General features: G+C 41.0%; 1 protein-coding gene across 4 annotated transcripts in view; it reads right to left on the bottom strand.

Annotated features, from left to right (window-relative positions):
• Nfia (nuclear factor I A) overlaps positions 1 to 14153 on the bottom strand; it is a 339960-nt gene that overhangs the window by 37732 nt on the left and 288075 nt on the right. For all 4 annotated transcript variants that reach the window (XM_036177614.1, XM_036177615.1, XM_036177616.1 and 1 more), the window contains 2 exons: positions 11140 to 11318; positions 8826 to 8991 (listed from right to left, as the gene is read on the bottom strand). In XM_036177614.1, the coding sequence (XP_036033507.1) occupies positions 8826 to 8991; positions 11140 to 11318 (345 nt within the window). The remainder of the gene's footprint in view (positions 1 to 8825; positions 8992 to 11139; positions 11319 to 14153) is intronic.

Genomic DNA, 14153 nt, shown 5'->3' with positions numbered 1-14153 from the left:
AATCTTGGAGTCTAGAATCTATTTGGTTTTTGGTTGTTTTGAGACAGGGCCTCTATATGGAGCATAGGATGGCTCAAGCTCACAGTTCTGCTACAGCCTATGGAGTGCCACCATGCCCAGCTTGCTTTACTTGCTTCCTATTAGAAAGATGATCTTTACAATCAGTTCACCTCTCCCAACATCTGTATGTAAAGAGGTGAGGATAATGAGTGTTGTGTGCTGTACTCTCCTTTTATCTGAATGTCTAACAGGCTGCCCCCTCAACAGAACAGTCGAGAGTGAGGTGCGGAAAATTTTTCAGAAAGACAGGGAATTTGGATTTCTCTGTGTTTTGGGAGAAAACATTTGAAGAAAAATGTGCTATCATCTACTTTGGGCTCACTGATTCTAAAATTTGAGACTGAGGGCATTTATTATACTCACAAGATATTTGTCTCCTAACAATTAAAAATGTGCTCACACCTCTTAAGAGGTGAGGTTATAACGAGACATCGCAATTTGTAAGGGTATAAATTGCATAAACCTTGCAAACAATTTGGTAATGTGTTTCAAGAAGAGAGTCACTACCATTTGTTTAGTAATCCACTTCCAGCACTGCAGCCCAGGGAGATGATGAGGCCTGAGGATAAAATATGTGTCCAGGGATACAGGCCCTATTCCATAAGGATGCTGAGGGTGGATGTCTAAATGGAAGGACATGGATACAAATGGTTTAAAATCGCATTTCTTAACTTTCTTATAAACAAGGTATAATATTCTCATCAAGAAAGTAATACATAGATATTACATTTAATATGATCAAAAGCACTCCATGTATGTCTGCAAATGAAAAATGCATAAATACACACTACAAAAGGATGGGAGGTAAAGTACAGTGTTGATAGTAGCTGATTATGAATAACATAACTTTCCTTTTTATATTTTCCTGTTTTTGAAGTTTTCTGCAATGCCATCTATTATCTTTAAAAAGAAATTCTTGAAACTCACGTGTCATCTCAAAAAGTAAAAAGGGAAAAAAAACTACGGTAAATACAGACTTAAACTGGTTATGGTTATAAATATGGATACAGCCTTCCATTCCATTCTTTTCTCAAGACTGCCCCCTCCCCTTAATTGAACTTAGAACCTTGTACATATTGGGCAAGTACTCCAGCACTGAGCTGCCCATCCCTTCAATTCTCATCTTTTTGTCTTTTCCCATGCTCTGGGTCCTGTGCTTTTCATCTAATCCAGTGCTAGTATTCTTGAAATGATAAAAACATGTTTTTATGAAGTGTTTTAGAATGTTCAAAGGAAAATCACAACATCACACCTGTCAACATGTTATATATCTTGGCAGAGCAGAAAGCACTGGGCTTTGGAGCTCAAGAGACTCGAGTTTAAACATTAGCTCACGTTCATTTTCTTTAGAGGAGGTCTCACAATTCCACCTTATAGTTATAATAACTGTACCTAGTACATTTGGAAACAACCTACCCAGTACCTGGAAGTCAATAACATTTTTTCCTTTCCTTTGCAATTAACATATTTTTTTAAGATTACATTTATTTAGTGTGTGTGTGTGTGTGTGTGTGTGTGTGTGTGTGTGTGAGAGAGAGAGAGAGAGAGAGAGAGAGAGAGAGAGAGAGAGAGAGAGAGGAGAGAGAGAGAGAAAGTATGCGTGTGCACGTGCGTGTGTGCACATGCACAGGTATCAACATATGTTTGGAGGTCACAGAACAACTTGCAGGAGATGGCTTTTTCCTTCTACCCTGTGGATCCCACATTGTCATCTTTATGGCAAGTTCCCTTACCCACTGATCGATCTTGCTGGCCCCCTTTTGCAAATGAAAACATTAAAAAAATAGACTGTCTACAAAACAAAATGCTCTGAAAAAAATGATAACAAATTACTCTTCAGATGCCATTCTCTTCATAGAATAAACACAGTATGTATTTGGGCCTTGTGGTGGCTTCAGTAAGAATGACATGTATTTGAAAGCTTGGCCTACAGTTGACAGAACTGTTTGGGAAGGATTAGGAGGTGTGGCCTTGTTGGAGGAGGTGTGCCTCTGGGAGTGAGCTTTACATTTTCAAAAGCCCATGCCATTCCTATTTCATTCATATTCTCTCTCTCTCTCTCTAACTTGCAGAGGAGGATGCTTATAAGCTCTCAGCTACTGCCCCAGCACCATGCCTCCCACCATGATGATCGTGGACTAAGCCTCTGAAACTGTAAGCAAGTCCCCAGTTAAATGCTTTTAAAAACAAGCTGCCATAGTCATGGTGTCTCTTCACAGCAGTAGAACACTAACTAAAACTGGCCTCATTCATGATCCCCTAATGCAGAAGAATATAAAAACCAGCCTCTAATGAAGAAACTGGGAGTGGTGGCTTATGCCTGTAATCCCAGAACTAAGAAGGAAGGGGAATGCTAAAAGTTCCAGGCCAGCCTGGGCTACATAGCAAGATGGTCTGTGTCTGTGTCTGTCTGTCTGTCTGTCTGTCTGTCTGTCTGTCTGTCTCTCTCTCTCTTTCATACACACACACACACACACACACACACACACACACACACACACACACACACATACACACACACACACACACAGATAACAGAAGTACTAGTAAAGAGATTAAAATTAATTTGGGAATGGATAAAGTAAGTTTTGCTCCACATCAGGCATTGACTTGAGAGGAAGCAAAAATGGCAGGGAGGTCTTTGGGATTGTTCTGTCTCTTGCTTAGGGAGGTCTTTGGGATTGTTCTGTCTCTTGCTTATGGTGACAGTTCCAAGAATCTATGGTGTTATAAAACTTCACAGGATTTTATGCCAAAGAGAACTTTATTAAGTAAACACTTTAAAATTTAGAAAAGGATAATTCTGTCTAGACATAAGTTGCATAAAAATTGATTTGTGAAATGAATCCATGAACTTGGTTTTCACTTACCTATAATCTACCATTTCTCTAAAAGATGGAGCATCACCATGATGCCTTCCCCCAAATCTTTAGCTTTCTCTTCTCTGCTAATAAGACATACTCATATGTAAGTACCAGCAACTTAGACATAGATTTTCTGTTTCTCCACACAGAGTTTTTACTGCCTTAGAAAAAGGAAGTTTTAGGCTATTCCACAGTCTCATGCCACAGCACAACATAGGGGCTCCAGTTTCAAGGTGGTTGGGTGTGAATCAGATTTCTGGAAAACTTGGCTGACTGGCCTTCAAAAGGTTACCTCATCTCTCCATTTTATCTTCTCTTTCTCAATCAGTTTAACCTGAAGCCTTCCTTGAGGAGTTAATGAGAGGATGAAAGGAGGTATTACACATAGAAGGATTCTGAAGGTACCTGACTCTGGTCAAAGCCCTCTCAAGCACCTGTCCCTAAGCTGCCTTGGTCATCTGAGAAGACAGAACTTCCACTGAGAGGAAAACCCCCACCAGAATGGTCTGTTGGCAAGGCTATTGGGCATTTCTTCGATTAATGATTAATGTAAGAGGGCCTAGCCCATTGTGTGTGGTACTATCCTTGAGCAAATGCTCCAGAATTATGTTAGAAAGCAGGCTGGTCAAGCCATGAGGAGTAAGCCAGTAAGCAGTATTCTCCCATGGCCTCTGCTTTAGTCCTTACCTCTGGGTTCCTGCCTTAATTTCCTGCCCTGGCTTCCTTCTATGAAGAACTGTGAAGTGGAACTGTAAGCTGAAATAAACCCTTTCTTCCCCAAGCTGCTTTTGTTCATAGGCTTCTATCATAGCAATAGACACCCTAATTAAGACAGCCACACAGTCTGAGGTAGTAGAGAGAATGTGGGATCCCACCATACCACCACTGGAACATCGTGCTGGGCAAGGTAACCTTAATTTTCTCATTTCAGTTGCCCTGTCTATAAAATGTTGACCTCAAAGGAGTGTAGGAAGATAATACACATGGGTAAAGAGCTCTGTTCATCAAAAGCATTGAACATATGTTAATTGTTAGGCTTAAACATTTCTGTTCTGGTGGTAGATACTTGTTATGCTCTCTGTTATAGGTGCATATTCATTTACAGAATGAAACAGATACAAGATTCATTTGAGACATAAAAATAAACAATAAATGTAACTTGTTATTACATGCTTCTATTTTAATAGAATTTTAGTTTAAAAAAATCAAAAGTTCATAACTAAGGAGGAATGGAGGAGAAAAATGTTTATGAGATTTTTAATGCACCTTAAATTGATTTTTAATTAATTAACAAAGGAAAATATGCATAGTTTTATCTTCTACCATATTTAAAAGTGTCTCCTTTGCATTCTAATTCCATGTTATGATGCCAATCTTTACTTCAGAAAAAAAAATACGGAAAATTCCATTTTTATGGTATGAGCTAGTTCCAACCTATGGCATGAGGCGCTATAGTCCTCAGAACTCATAGAAAACTCTCTATCTCTTCTTAAGGGGGGGCAGGAATCTCATTATGAAATTTTGGCTGGCTAAAACTATGTAGACCAGAGTGGCCTTGAATTCACAGAGATCCATCTGCCTCTGCCTCTGGAGTGCTAGGATTAAAGGCGTGTACCACCACATGCAGCCTTTTAAAAATCTCTTATGTCATACTGTATGTTTGAAAAGAAGTCCTTTATTAAGAAAATGATGTGCCAGGTGGTGGTGGCCCACACCTTTAATCCCAACAGAGGCAGGCAGAGGCAGGGCAGAGGCAGAGGCAGGCAGAGACAGAAGCAGACAGATCTTTCTGAGTTCAAGGCCAGCTTGGTATACAGTTTGAGTTCCAGGACAGCCAATGCCGTTACACATAGAAGCCATGTCTCAAAAAACAAATGAACAAACAAACAAAAAAACAAAAAAGAAGAAGAAGAAGGAGGAGGAGGAGGGGGGGTAGGAGGAGGGGGAGGAGGAGGGGGAGGAGGAGGAGGAGGAGGAGGGAGAGGAGGAGGAGGATACACCCTGAAAACTTCTGTAACCTGCCCAGGATTGCCATTGGCAACAAATTTTACTTAGCCTGAGCATTGGGAGGTCTAACAGGCTCAAACATCTAGTGCCCACCCCTCACTCAGAATGGCTTCTCCTACCATCTTTTTGTCTTCATTCTTTCAAGAGTTCAGGCTAAAACCCTACAGCTCATTTTTGATTTCTCTCCGTCTTCTCAACCCATATCAGATGCCTCTGCACAACTTAGGAACTCTATCTTTAGAATATTCTTGGAGTCCAAGAGCTGCTTCTCACAGCCTCTACTGGCCTCCATCCCCAGGTCAGTGCCTAGACAACTCTCAGCGGGGTGATGCCACAGCACCTCCCACATACTCTGCCGAGTCCTGCCTTCTCAACCTTATCTACTCGTCCCTAGCTTCCTAACTCACATGCATTTTGTTGGTTTGGGTTTCCACTCCCATCAGGATGAAAATTCTTATGTGGTGATATATTGTGTACCCTAATAAAATTTGCTTGAGGGTCAGAGAACAGAACAAGCCACTAGATTAAACACAGAGATCAGGCAGTGGTGGTGCACACCTTTAATCCCAGTACTTGGGAAGCACACATGCTTTTAATCCCAGGAAGTGATGGCTGGGAGGAGAAAGGTATATAAGGTGTGAGGAGACAGGAACTCAAGGCTTTTTGGCAGAAGCATCCTTTTCAGCTAGAGGCTTTTTAGGCTGGAGCCTTTTGGGAGAGGACTCAAAAGATTTCAGTCAGAGGATTCATGGAGTTGGTGAGGAACAGTGGCTTGTTCCTTGGTCTCTCTGATCTCTCAGCATTTACACCAATATCGGGCTCCGGAATTTTTTTTTTTTAATTAAAAGACCATTGAGCAACTCGAGCAACACTTACTTGTTTCATTGACCTTGGTACTCCTCTGTTTGGGACAGGGGCTGGCATGTAAAAGACACCCATTCCATCCATCATGTCCTGCCTTTGTTCCTCCCCTCAACCTATTTCAACAAAGCCCTCTATGGTTTTCTACTAACATCTGGGCTTTAGGAAGCATCCCTTTTATTCACAGTCTCACTTGCAGGAAATGTCCAAGTCCTGACACTGGCCTGCAAGCTCCATGCTTCCAAGGCCCTACTCCATCCTCATTGCGACTCCAACTTCACCTCTGATCTTCTCTTTCTCACTGTTCTTACTTCCTCACTCACACCAGGCTGCTTTGGCTGATCCTTCTACCCAATAGGCATCAGGCCCCACCCCATCAGGGCCCTTCTCTACCCTCAGAAGGCTGGTAGGTCTTGTTCCCTGCTTGCGTGCTTTCCTACCCACACTGCTTCTCGTCCGTCTATGCTGCACAGGTTTGTGCGTACAAGGATCACTGTCTTAAGTCAACTGCCTTCAGACTTACTGTGTTGGTCCTTCTCTCTCTTCCTCTTTGGAACAGAGTATAAGATCACAAGTTTAAATCACTTCTATCCCCTGTTTAGGTGCTGAAGCCCAGCACTCAGGAGGGTATTTGGCACACAGCTGATGCTCAATCAAATGAATGGGGAAGAGCTTTTCTTTCAGTGGGGATGGAAACGCACATCGCCAGCTTATCGGTGAGAGCGGAACACCGTGTGAACCTCTCTCACAGGTCATGGATCCTATCTGTCACATTCTAAACAGTTGCATCTAGTGTAACCAATGGTTCTGTACACATACAAAAATATAAAAGTTCTTTTTAGGGAAGAGCACAACTTTCTCCTCACTTCCACTTCCCTGATCTTTAAGGGGATGGGGACAGATTTTTCCCATTAAAATGTATTTATTTTATAGGCAATTTTTTTTTCCAGATCTGCCTTGCCCATGTTTTTTGGCTGTGCTGCAATGTTTAGTATTAGTGCCAGAGGCAACACATACCCTGCTCTAGGCTGGCATCCATTTGTATTTCATTATTAGACGATATTAAAAATGTTGCTTTGGCCTTTTATCTGTCACATAGCATGCCTATTATCTTACTCCCTCCTGATAACCTGCTGTGAGTGGGCAGAGGAGTTAATGCTGTTCCCATTCAAGAGGGAGTTGAGGCCTCCCAAAAGTTAGTAATAGAAGAGAACTTTGGCTTGATTTCCTGTTTTATTTTAATTTTTTAACTGAAAAAAAATTTTATTGCAAGCAATCCCAAACCCCTAAATAGAAAAGTGTCTGCCACTGTTCTTTAAAACAGGCTTCAGTTTTGGATATACTGTTGGGATGCTGAACAGTGTACTTAACACTTAACACCTTGCCTGACGACACTTCCTTCTGCAGCTGAGCTCTAAAAAGCTGCTAAGGACAAACAGGTCAAACCATCATCTAATTTTAGTTTCTAAGAAAGCACGTGATTTAAAAAAAAGTATAAGTTTCCCTTCATTTTCTATCCATTGCTAATACTAGTTTTCAGCCCCTTTCCTAGTTTGCTTCTGGGATGTGCTGACAGCTCCCAGCCAAGCAGCAGCTTCCTCCCCACGCCAGTGGCCACTGGTTCTCTCCTGTGCTGATACATGTTGGACGGAACCATCTCTTACCAAATAGGTCTATCTCCCCAAACTGCCTCTGGAGCCTCCGTCTGTCTGCTGCAGAATTTATACACAATACTATCTACTTACCCCAATAAACACTCGATGATAATCCTTACATAAATACGAGATAATACAGAGTTCACTCTCTGATCTATGTGCGAGAGAGATGCAAGTCTTTTTAGAACCAGTGTCCCCAGAACCAGTTCCAGTGACTATGACCTAAGTAGAGGACTGTCTTTCCTCTCTAGCTCTTTCTCTCCTGTATCCATTCCATTAATTACAACATTGAATGTAAGAAAGCCAAGAGGCCTTCTTATTTAAATGCTTGTTTCTATTTACTAAACACCCCTCCACCTGTTCCCTTTCATTCAACTGCTATTACTGCTCTTCAAGTTCCTGACCTTAATACTTCTCTTTCTAACTGCTCTTACGTCTTTTTCTCATTTCAGAGGCACCCCCCCCCACCCTCAGGCTCTTGCTGGGGCACTGCTACTGCTCCTGTTCTATACTGTCATCCTCTCTAAAGGATTAAGGAAGGGCCCATCACACCCCCTTTCGAGGCTAGGCTACCAGGTGACCTGGAAACTCCAGCCAGCACTCATTCTGCCAGACATGAATAAAGACCATATTTGTGTGCTCACACCTTTTACAGCCCTTCCAGGTCCAAAGTACCAAGGACTGTCTGCAGAACCGCTCGCTGCTGTTGAATTCATCACTCCCGTCACATAAACAGATTTCAGAATCCTCTATTTTATGATTAAGTATTCCCAGACTGTCGAGAGAAAGTCACAAGGGTCTCTTTCTCCATTCAGTCCTATTTCCTTTCCTTCCCAAGCCTCCTCATGTAGCTAGCACGGCTTCCAGCTCTGACGTTTTATGAGGACCATCTTATTCTCAGCCACATTCGAAGCACATACCTTTGGATACTATACTTTGATCTAGACACTTTTTAAATATGTTATGCATAAGGCATATAATTTTTATCTCTCATTAAGTTTCTAGGGACAATCAAACCTTTTGTTATTAAGAATATTACAAGCAGATGCTCTTAGAACACCATGGGAATAGCATTTTATGCAAACCACTCCAGCAATATACACAATTTAATAGTTTGTATCCCAGACCTTAGCATGTAGTTACAGCATCTTAAGCTGCCACCTACACCCAACCATTCCCATATCTGGTGTAGTCTGACAGTACATGGCAGTGGTATTCACTATGACTTGGGTCTGGGCTCCGCCAGCTCATGCTATAGATAGGGCAGTGGGATCTGTGCCTATTGCTAAAGCCTGCACAGCAAGGGACAAGGCTTAGGTGTCAACTCATGTGCACAGAGCATGGTAAGTAACCGGCGCCTTGTCTCAGTCATACTTACTTGGTGAGGTGGGGGAGGCTGCACCTCCTTCTGTAGATGTGGTTGGAGGCTTGGTGTCTGGCATGGGCAGAGGCACAGGCCTGGCCATTGGTGGTGGCGGTGGTGGCGGCAACATTGGGGTGGGGAGGAATGGGTTGTGCACCTTGCCTTGACTGCTTCCATTGGGCTGCATGGGTTCGGAGAAAACACACACAAGAAAAAGAGTAAACAGATGTCAGCCATTAGCTGCTTCTGCCAAGGAAAGACTTCTTAGGTGTCTGTCAGGCAAATCACTAATATTCAGGCTGTTGGAAACACATTGATCTTTTGTTCCCCAGAGTGTCACGTCCAGGAACACTCTGGACTTGTTCATCCCTGAATAACCAACTCTTGCTCAGTGCTGTATTAGCTGCTGCTCCCATTAACATTTTCATGATTGTACAATGCTTGTTTAATATCTACATGCTAATTAGACTGAAGTATCATTCCTCCATGTGCATTTATATACGTAAAACGATGATTATTAAATATGTATATAAAATATATAAAAGGATGTTTTATTTTCATTTCTTAAAGTTCATCTTGTAAGACAGTTAATAAATGTACTCAATGAACAGAGATATTTTCTTTCACATATCATATAGTATCAGGCTCGGAAACTTTGCTATTTAGCTATTAGATTTCTATTAGGCAAAAATACCACTTCTAATTTGACTTATATCAGCAAATGCCATGGGACTCACACTTTTCTGGCTGCCTGATGTTAGAACAGCCAAAGAACATCTTTCTAACAAATCAAGTTTTCCTCAGAAGAGAACATGCAACGTTTATTTTCAAGATCTTCAAAAAAGCCTTATGGAGAGCCTTGTCTCAAACTCTGTAAAATTTTGATCAAAACACAAAACAGGGTATTTGACAGTTATATAAAATGATGTCATGACTATTAAAAAGACCATGCTGGATGTTCAGAAGTCAGACTTGGTGCCAGTGATCAGTTCAGGTTCCCATGATTTCCCAAGTGGCTTTCCATAGCGAGTTACAACCAGCAATGGCCTGTATGTCGACAGCAGCCTTAAACAAAATTAACTCGAAGGAGGTCCCATTGTCCTGCACTTTTAAGAAGAAACTTAATAATTCTGCAGAAGAGGCAGGCAGGCTCACTCCTTCATTAGTCAGCATTCATGGTATTTTTAGTATTTTTCCTCAGATACTGTCTGAGGATCAGAAGGCTGCAGACTCTCACCAGTATCCTTGCCTGGGTATAATTTCTGTGTGGACCAAAAGTCCATATGTGAATATTTTAGAATAAGTCAAGCAAATGAATACACAAGCAAAATGAAAAAAAAAAAGGGCACCATATCGATTTGTTGTCTAGACAGAAATGTATCTGTGAACAGATCACCAGACATTAGTCAAAGCTGCCCATTCTGGCTCAAATCTGCAGAATCAGGTCTTTCTTCAGGGGAGAAAACCGACAAAGCAGTGTGACAAACCATCCTAAACCAGACAGTAAGAATTATGGCTAATCGGTGGTTTCATGCATAGATATTATGAGAAAAGGAAATCAAATATGGCTTTCTGCTGGACTTAATTTATTATTATTATTGCTATTGGCCTTGGGATACAGCTATTTATTGTAAACATATAGCTTTATATTTGTAATAAAATTTGCGATTTTATAAAATAACTTTTACTCTTGGAATGTTATTTCAAATTGTGATTATTTGGTTTATTTGAGAAAAATGAAAACATTCATTTGTAGTTATTGAACATGGCTTAGTTTTATATGAAGATAAGTGGAAAAGATAACTACTCGCAGAAATAACAAACCATAATAAACTTTGCTTCTAGCATCTTGAGTTCAAGTACTGGTCAACGTGATCTAAAGTGTTAGAAGATTGTATTTAAAAAAAAAAACAACAACCCATCAACTTGGTTGATCTGAAACATCTGTCCCCTTCTGCTCCCTACCTCTCTCTACTACCCCAAATCATTACTTAAAATTATTCAGTCTTTCTATTTTGTTAACTATATGATCCTGGGGTTAGCATGCGGGAGGTGGAACTCTGAAGGGTACACAGTTCACTCTCCAGACAATTTATATCCATAAGCCGGACAGTTGCAAACTTAACACAAACACTGTTTTTAAACCCTGGACAATCACTCTTACAGCAAGTTAACTTTCCCACAATCTAGAATAAATTTGACGTTTGCCTGTAGTCAGTCAGCATGACATTAGAACACAAAATCACATGGTCATAAAGGGTCTTCTTGTTATTTTTACATTTGGCTAGCATTTCTAGAGAAATAGAAAAAATCAAAAAGGTTTCCTTACATTGAGGAAGCCCACCTGTCCAGCTTGCTGACCAGCGTCAGGGCAGACAAGCTGGACAAACTCTTTCAGCGTCTCCTGAGGGTGGTAGCGGATGGCTGGGTGTGAGAAGTAAGGCCCAGGCTGCTGGATGATGGGTGATGTTGGAAAGTGGAGAGTCGATGGCGTTGCATGTGGACTTGCTGCAGGAAACAAAACAAAACAGAACACATCAGGGTTGTGAAGAACCCTGCTTTACCACAACTGAACCAAACTCAGCCTCCTCTTTTTATTCTTTTATTTTCTTCCACTTCTTCTCCTGGAAGAAAATGTTGCTCACGTGACATGATGTAGCACTGGACAGTTCTGATGGATTTTCTCTTTTAAGGCTCTACGACAAACATGGAGGTTTGAGTAGGATAGAGTTTCAAGTTGCCTCTCGATGTTCAGTGGACGTGAGGTATAAAGGCATTAATAATCCTTGTTGAAGATGAAGATTATTCATTACCTTAAGAGCCTTTTTAATGAAGCAAGCAATAAAAAATGTATTTGGTAGATTAGACCTGATTTAACCGACATTACATTTGACAAATTCTACTTTGCACATATGGATCCCCTTTCATGCTGAGCTACTCATAGATAATAATTCATTGTTAAAGCTCTTACACTCCTTTCAAGGAAATTTCTAGGGACTAATTCAGGCCTAGAGTTTTTCAAAGTCTGTAGTAAATGATAACGTAATGAACCCATGCAATTTGGGTGCCTCGATTTACAGTGGAAGGTTTATGTTGCATTTTTCCCTGTTGTCCTTTCAGAGCTAAAGCAGCTGCAGGTTGGGTAGGCAGGAACTTCGTGAAAGGTTGCTTCTCTGCCATAAATCTGATAAGAGATTCAGACAACGACTCCTTTATATTTGAACCCTGATAAATATCATTTGTACACGATTACATTAGATAAAAAAGCTTATGCGAGATCTTAATAATTTTTCCAGGAATGCTTTTGTCCTTGAATTGGAGAGATGATGGCCAAGACCTGCCAGAGGATAAGGGCTTCTGTGAGGGGGCTGGTAACACTCAGCTCAAGTCCAAGCATACCAGAAAAGACTCCAGACAGGGGATGCATATGCCTCCCCCGCTCCTCCCTTTTGTAGTTTAAATCTTTACACTGAAGGGACTCCTACAAAGAGAAGCACAGAAGTGCTCAGTTTTGGCGAATGTGACTTTCTGAATACCAAGAGCAATTCATAATATAGAAGAGAATCACGTTCAGTAGGCTCTTCCTTCCTCCCACCACCCCACTGGAGTGGCTAAGAATGCATGCCTACTGATACTGGGGTCTCCTGAAGATTAGTTTATATATATAATAAAGGGCGAGGGCTCTGTGGGTCAGAGCAACCCTTGTAGTTTCTAGAGTAAAAAGGCAGGCTGGAGTGAGTAGGAGCAGGTCGCCAATCCGGGCATGCAGATAATCAGGTAGAATCACTGTTTTCAGGCCACTAGAATTCGTTCAGTAAAAATTTGCAGGCTTCCACTATGGTTTCAAGAGACAAAGTTGGGCTAAACCAGAAAAAGTTTTGCCCTTCGTCATACAACTGAGGCCGTCACACACATGATCTGTTGAAACCAGAATTTTCTGCACTTCTCTCCCAGCTTGGAAGATAGCTTTCCTGCCCACTTAGTCACTCCCTGCAATATACTCAGAACTGAGTGTGACGCTTGATAAGTATGTGCTGGTGGCACACTAACTGGCTGAATAAAGGCGTACAAAAAATAAGAAAAATAACCATAAAACTTGCCAAGGACAAAATAATATTTTTGTACCCTGATAAAGAGCCAGAAAACATGGAGGAAAATGGTTGTGAGTTAAGACTGCATACAATAAAATATAAATCTTGGAATCCATTATTATCTTGGAGTGAAAAGTCAGAAGCTAAAGAGTTAAATGCTCCTGGACTGCTCCTCCTCTTTTGTGCTACTGGATTTAAAAAAATGAAAGGATTTTTTTCTTCTTCTAGCGTGATGTAGTTATCTCTACTGGTAACAGAAACGTTGACCAGAGCCCCGTTTTTGACAGAATCATTTCTAGTTAGCACTGCAGGTGCTATTTCTCAAATGAAGGTAGGAGTGTACTGAGCTGAACAAAATTATAGACTCAACTGTTGCAGCAGGTCAAACACAAAGGTGGTAACTCCATTGTCGAGAGCCCTGTGAGACTGACCTTGACCATAATGTGACATTGCCTCAGGTTCTCACAGAAAGTGATGAGTGGCTTTCAGATAAAGAATCCTGGGAGCCAACAAGAGTCTGCTGCCCAAGGTAAAACACTGTCTTGAGAAAGAGTAAGTGGATAAAAGTTAAAGAAGTAATTCACCAGTACCATGCACCCACTCCGTGAATTGTTAATAAACATCATGGAACTTTTTTTATTAAAGACGTAAAAGAAAATCATGAGCAGTGTAAATTTGGACTTTAATTTCTTTATTACATTTTAGCAATAGAAATTTACTCATCTTTTCCTTATGGTGCAGAATTCAGTGCAAACCTAGGAATAGATGGTACTGTATAGAATTAATTCTGTAATGACTGATTGATTAGGATCAATTAATTCTTAATTAATTCCAGGAAGTCATCTGGCCTGAAGGTCTAAATCAGACATCTGCTGAGTCTGCATTTCCAGGGCTGTCCTCTTCAAGCCTCTTTTCTCTTGCTGGGGACAGAGTTAGCAGTTCACTGTGGAGATGGAAGTGGCTGGTTCTAGAATATGACCTTTAATTTCCTCGGAGAAAAACTGGTTATAGACCTCCCAAAGATCTATAGATTACTATTGGATCCCTGGTGTTTCTCTGGATAATCTTCATCTTCTACTGGACACTGAGGCCCATTAAAAGTCCAGAGCTAAGATTTAATCTTAGCTCTTTCTGGTTTCCTCCAGTCTACTACTTTTTTCTTTCCTTTTATCTTGGATTTGATGTTCTAAGTGTACCTAATTTTTTTTATCTAAGTTGTCTCAAATCATTTTAGAAGGAGTCACTGGAGCTA

Source organism: Onychomys torridus, chromosome 2 (assembly GCF_903995425.1).
Source record: "Onychomys torridus chromosome 2, mOncTor1.1, whole genome shotgun sequence".
Taxonomy (NCBI): Eukaryota; Metazoa; Chordata; class Mammalia; order Rodentia; family Cricetidae; genus Onychomys; species Onychomys torridus.
The sequence above is the reverse complement of the archived record's forward strand: the minus strand, read 5'-3'. Positions and strand labels throughout refer to the sequence as shown.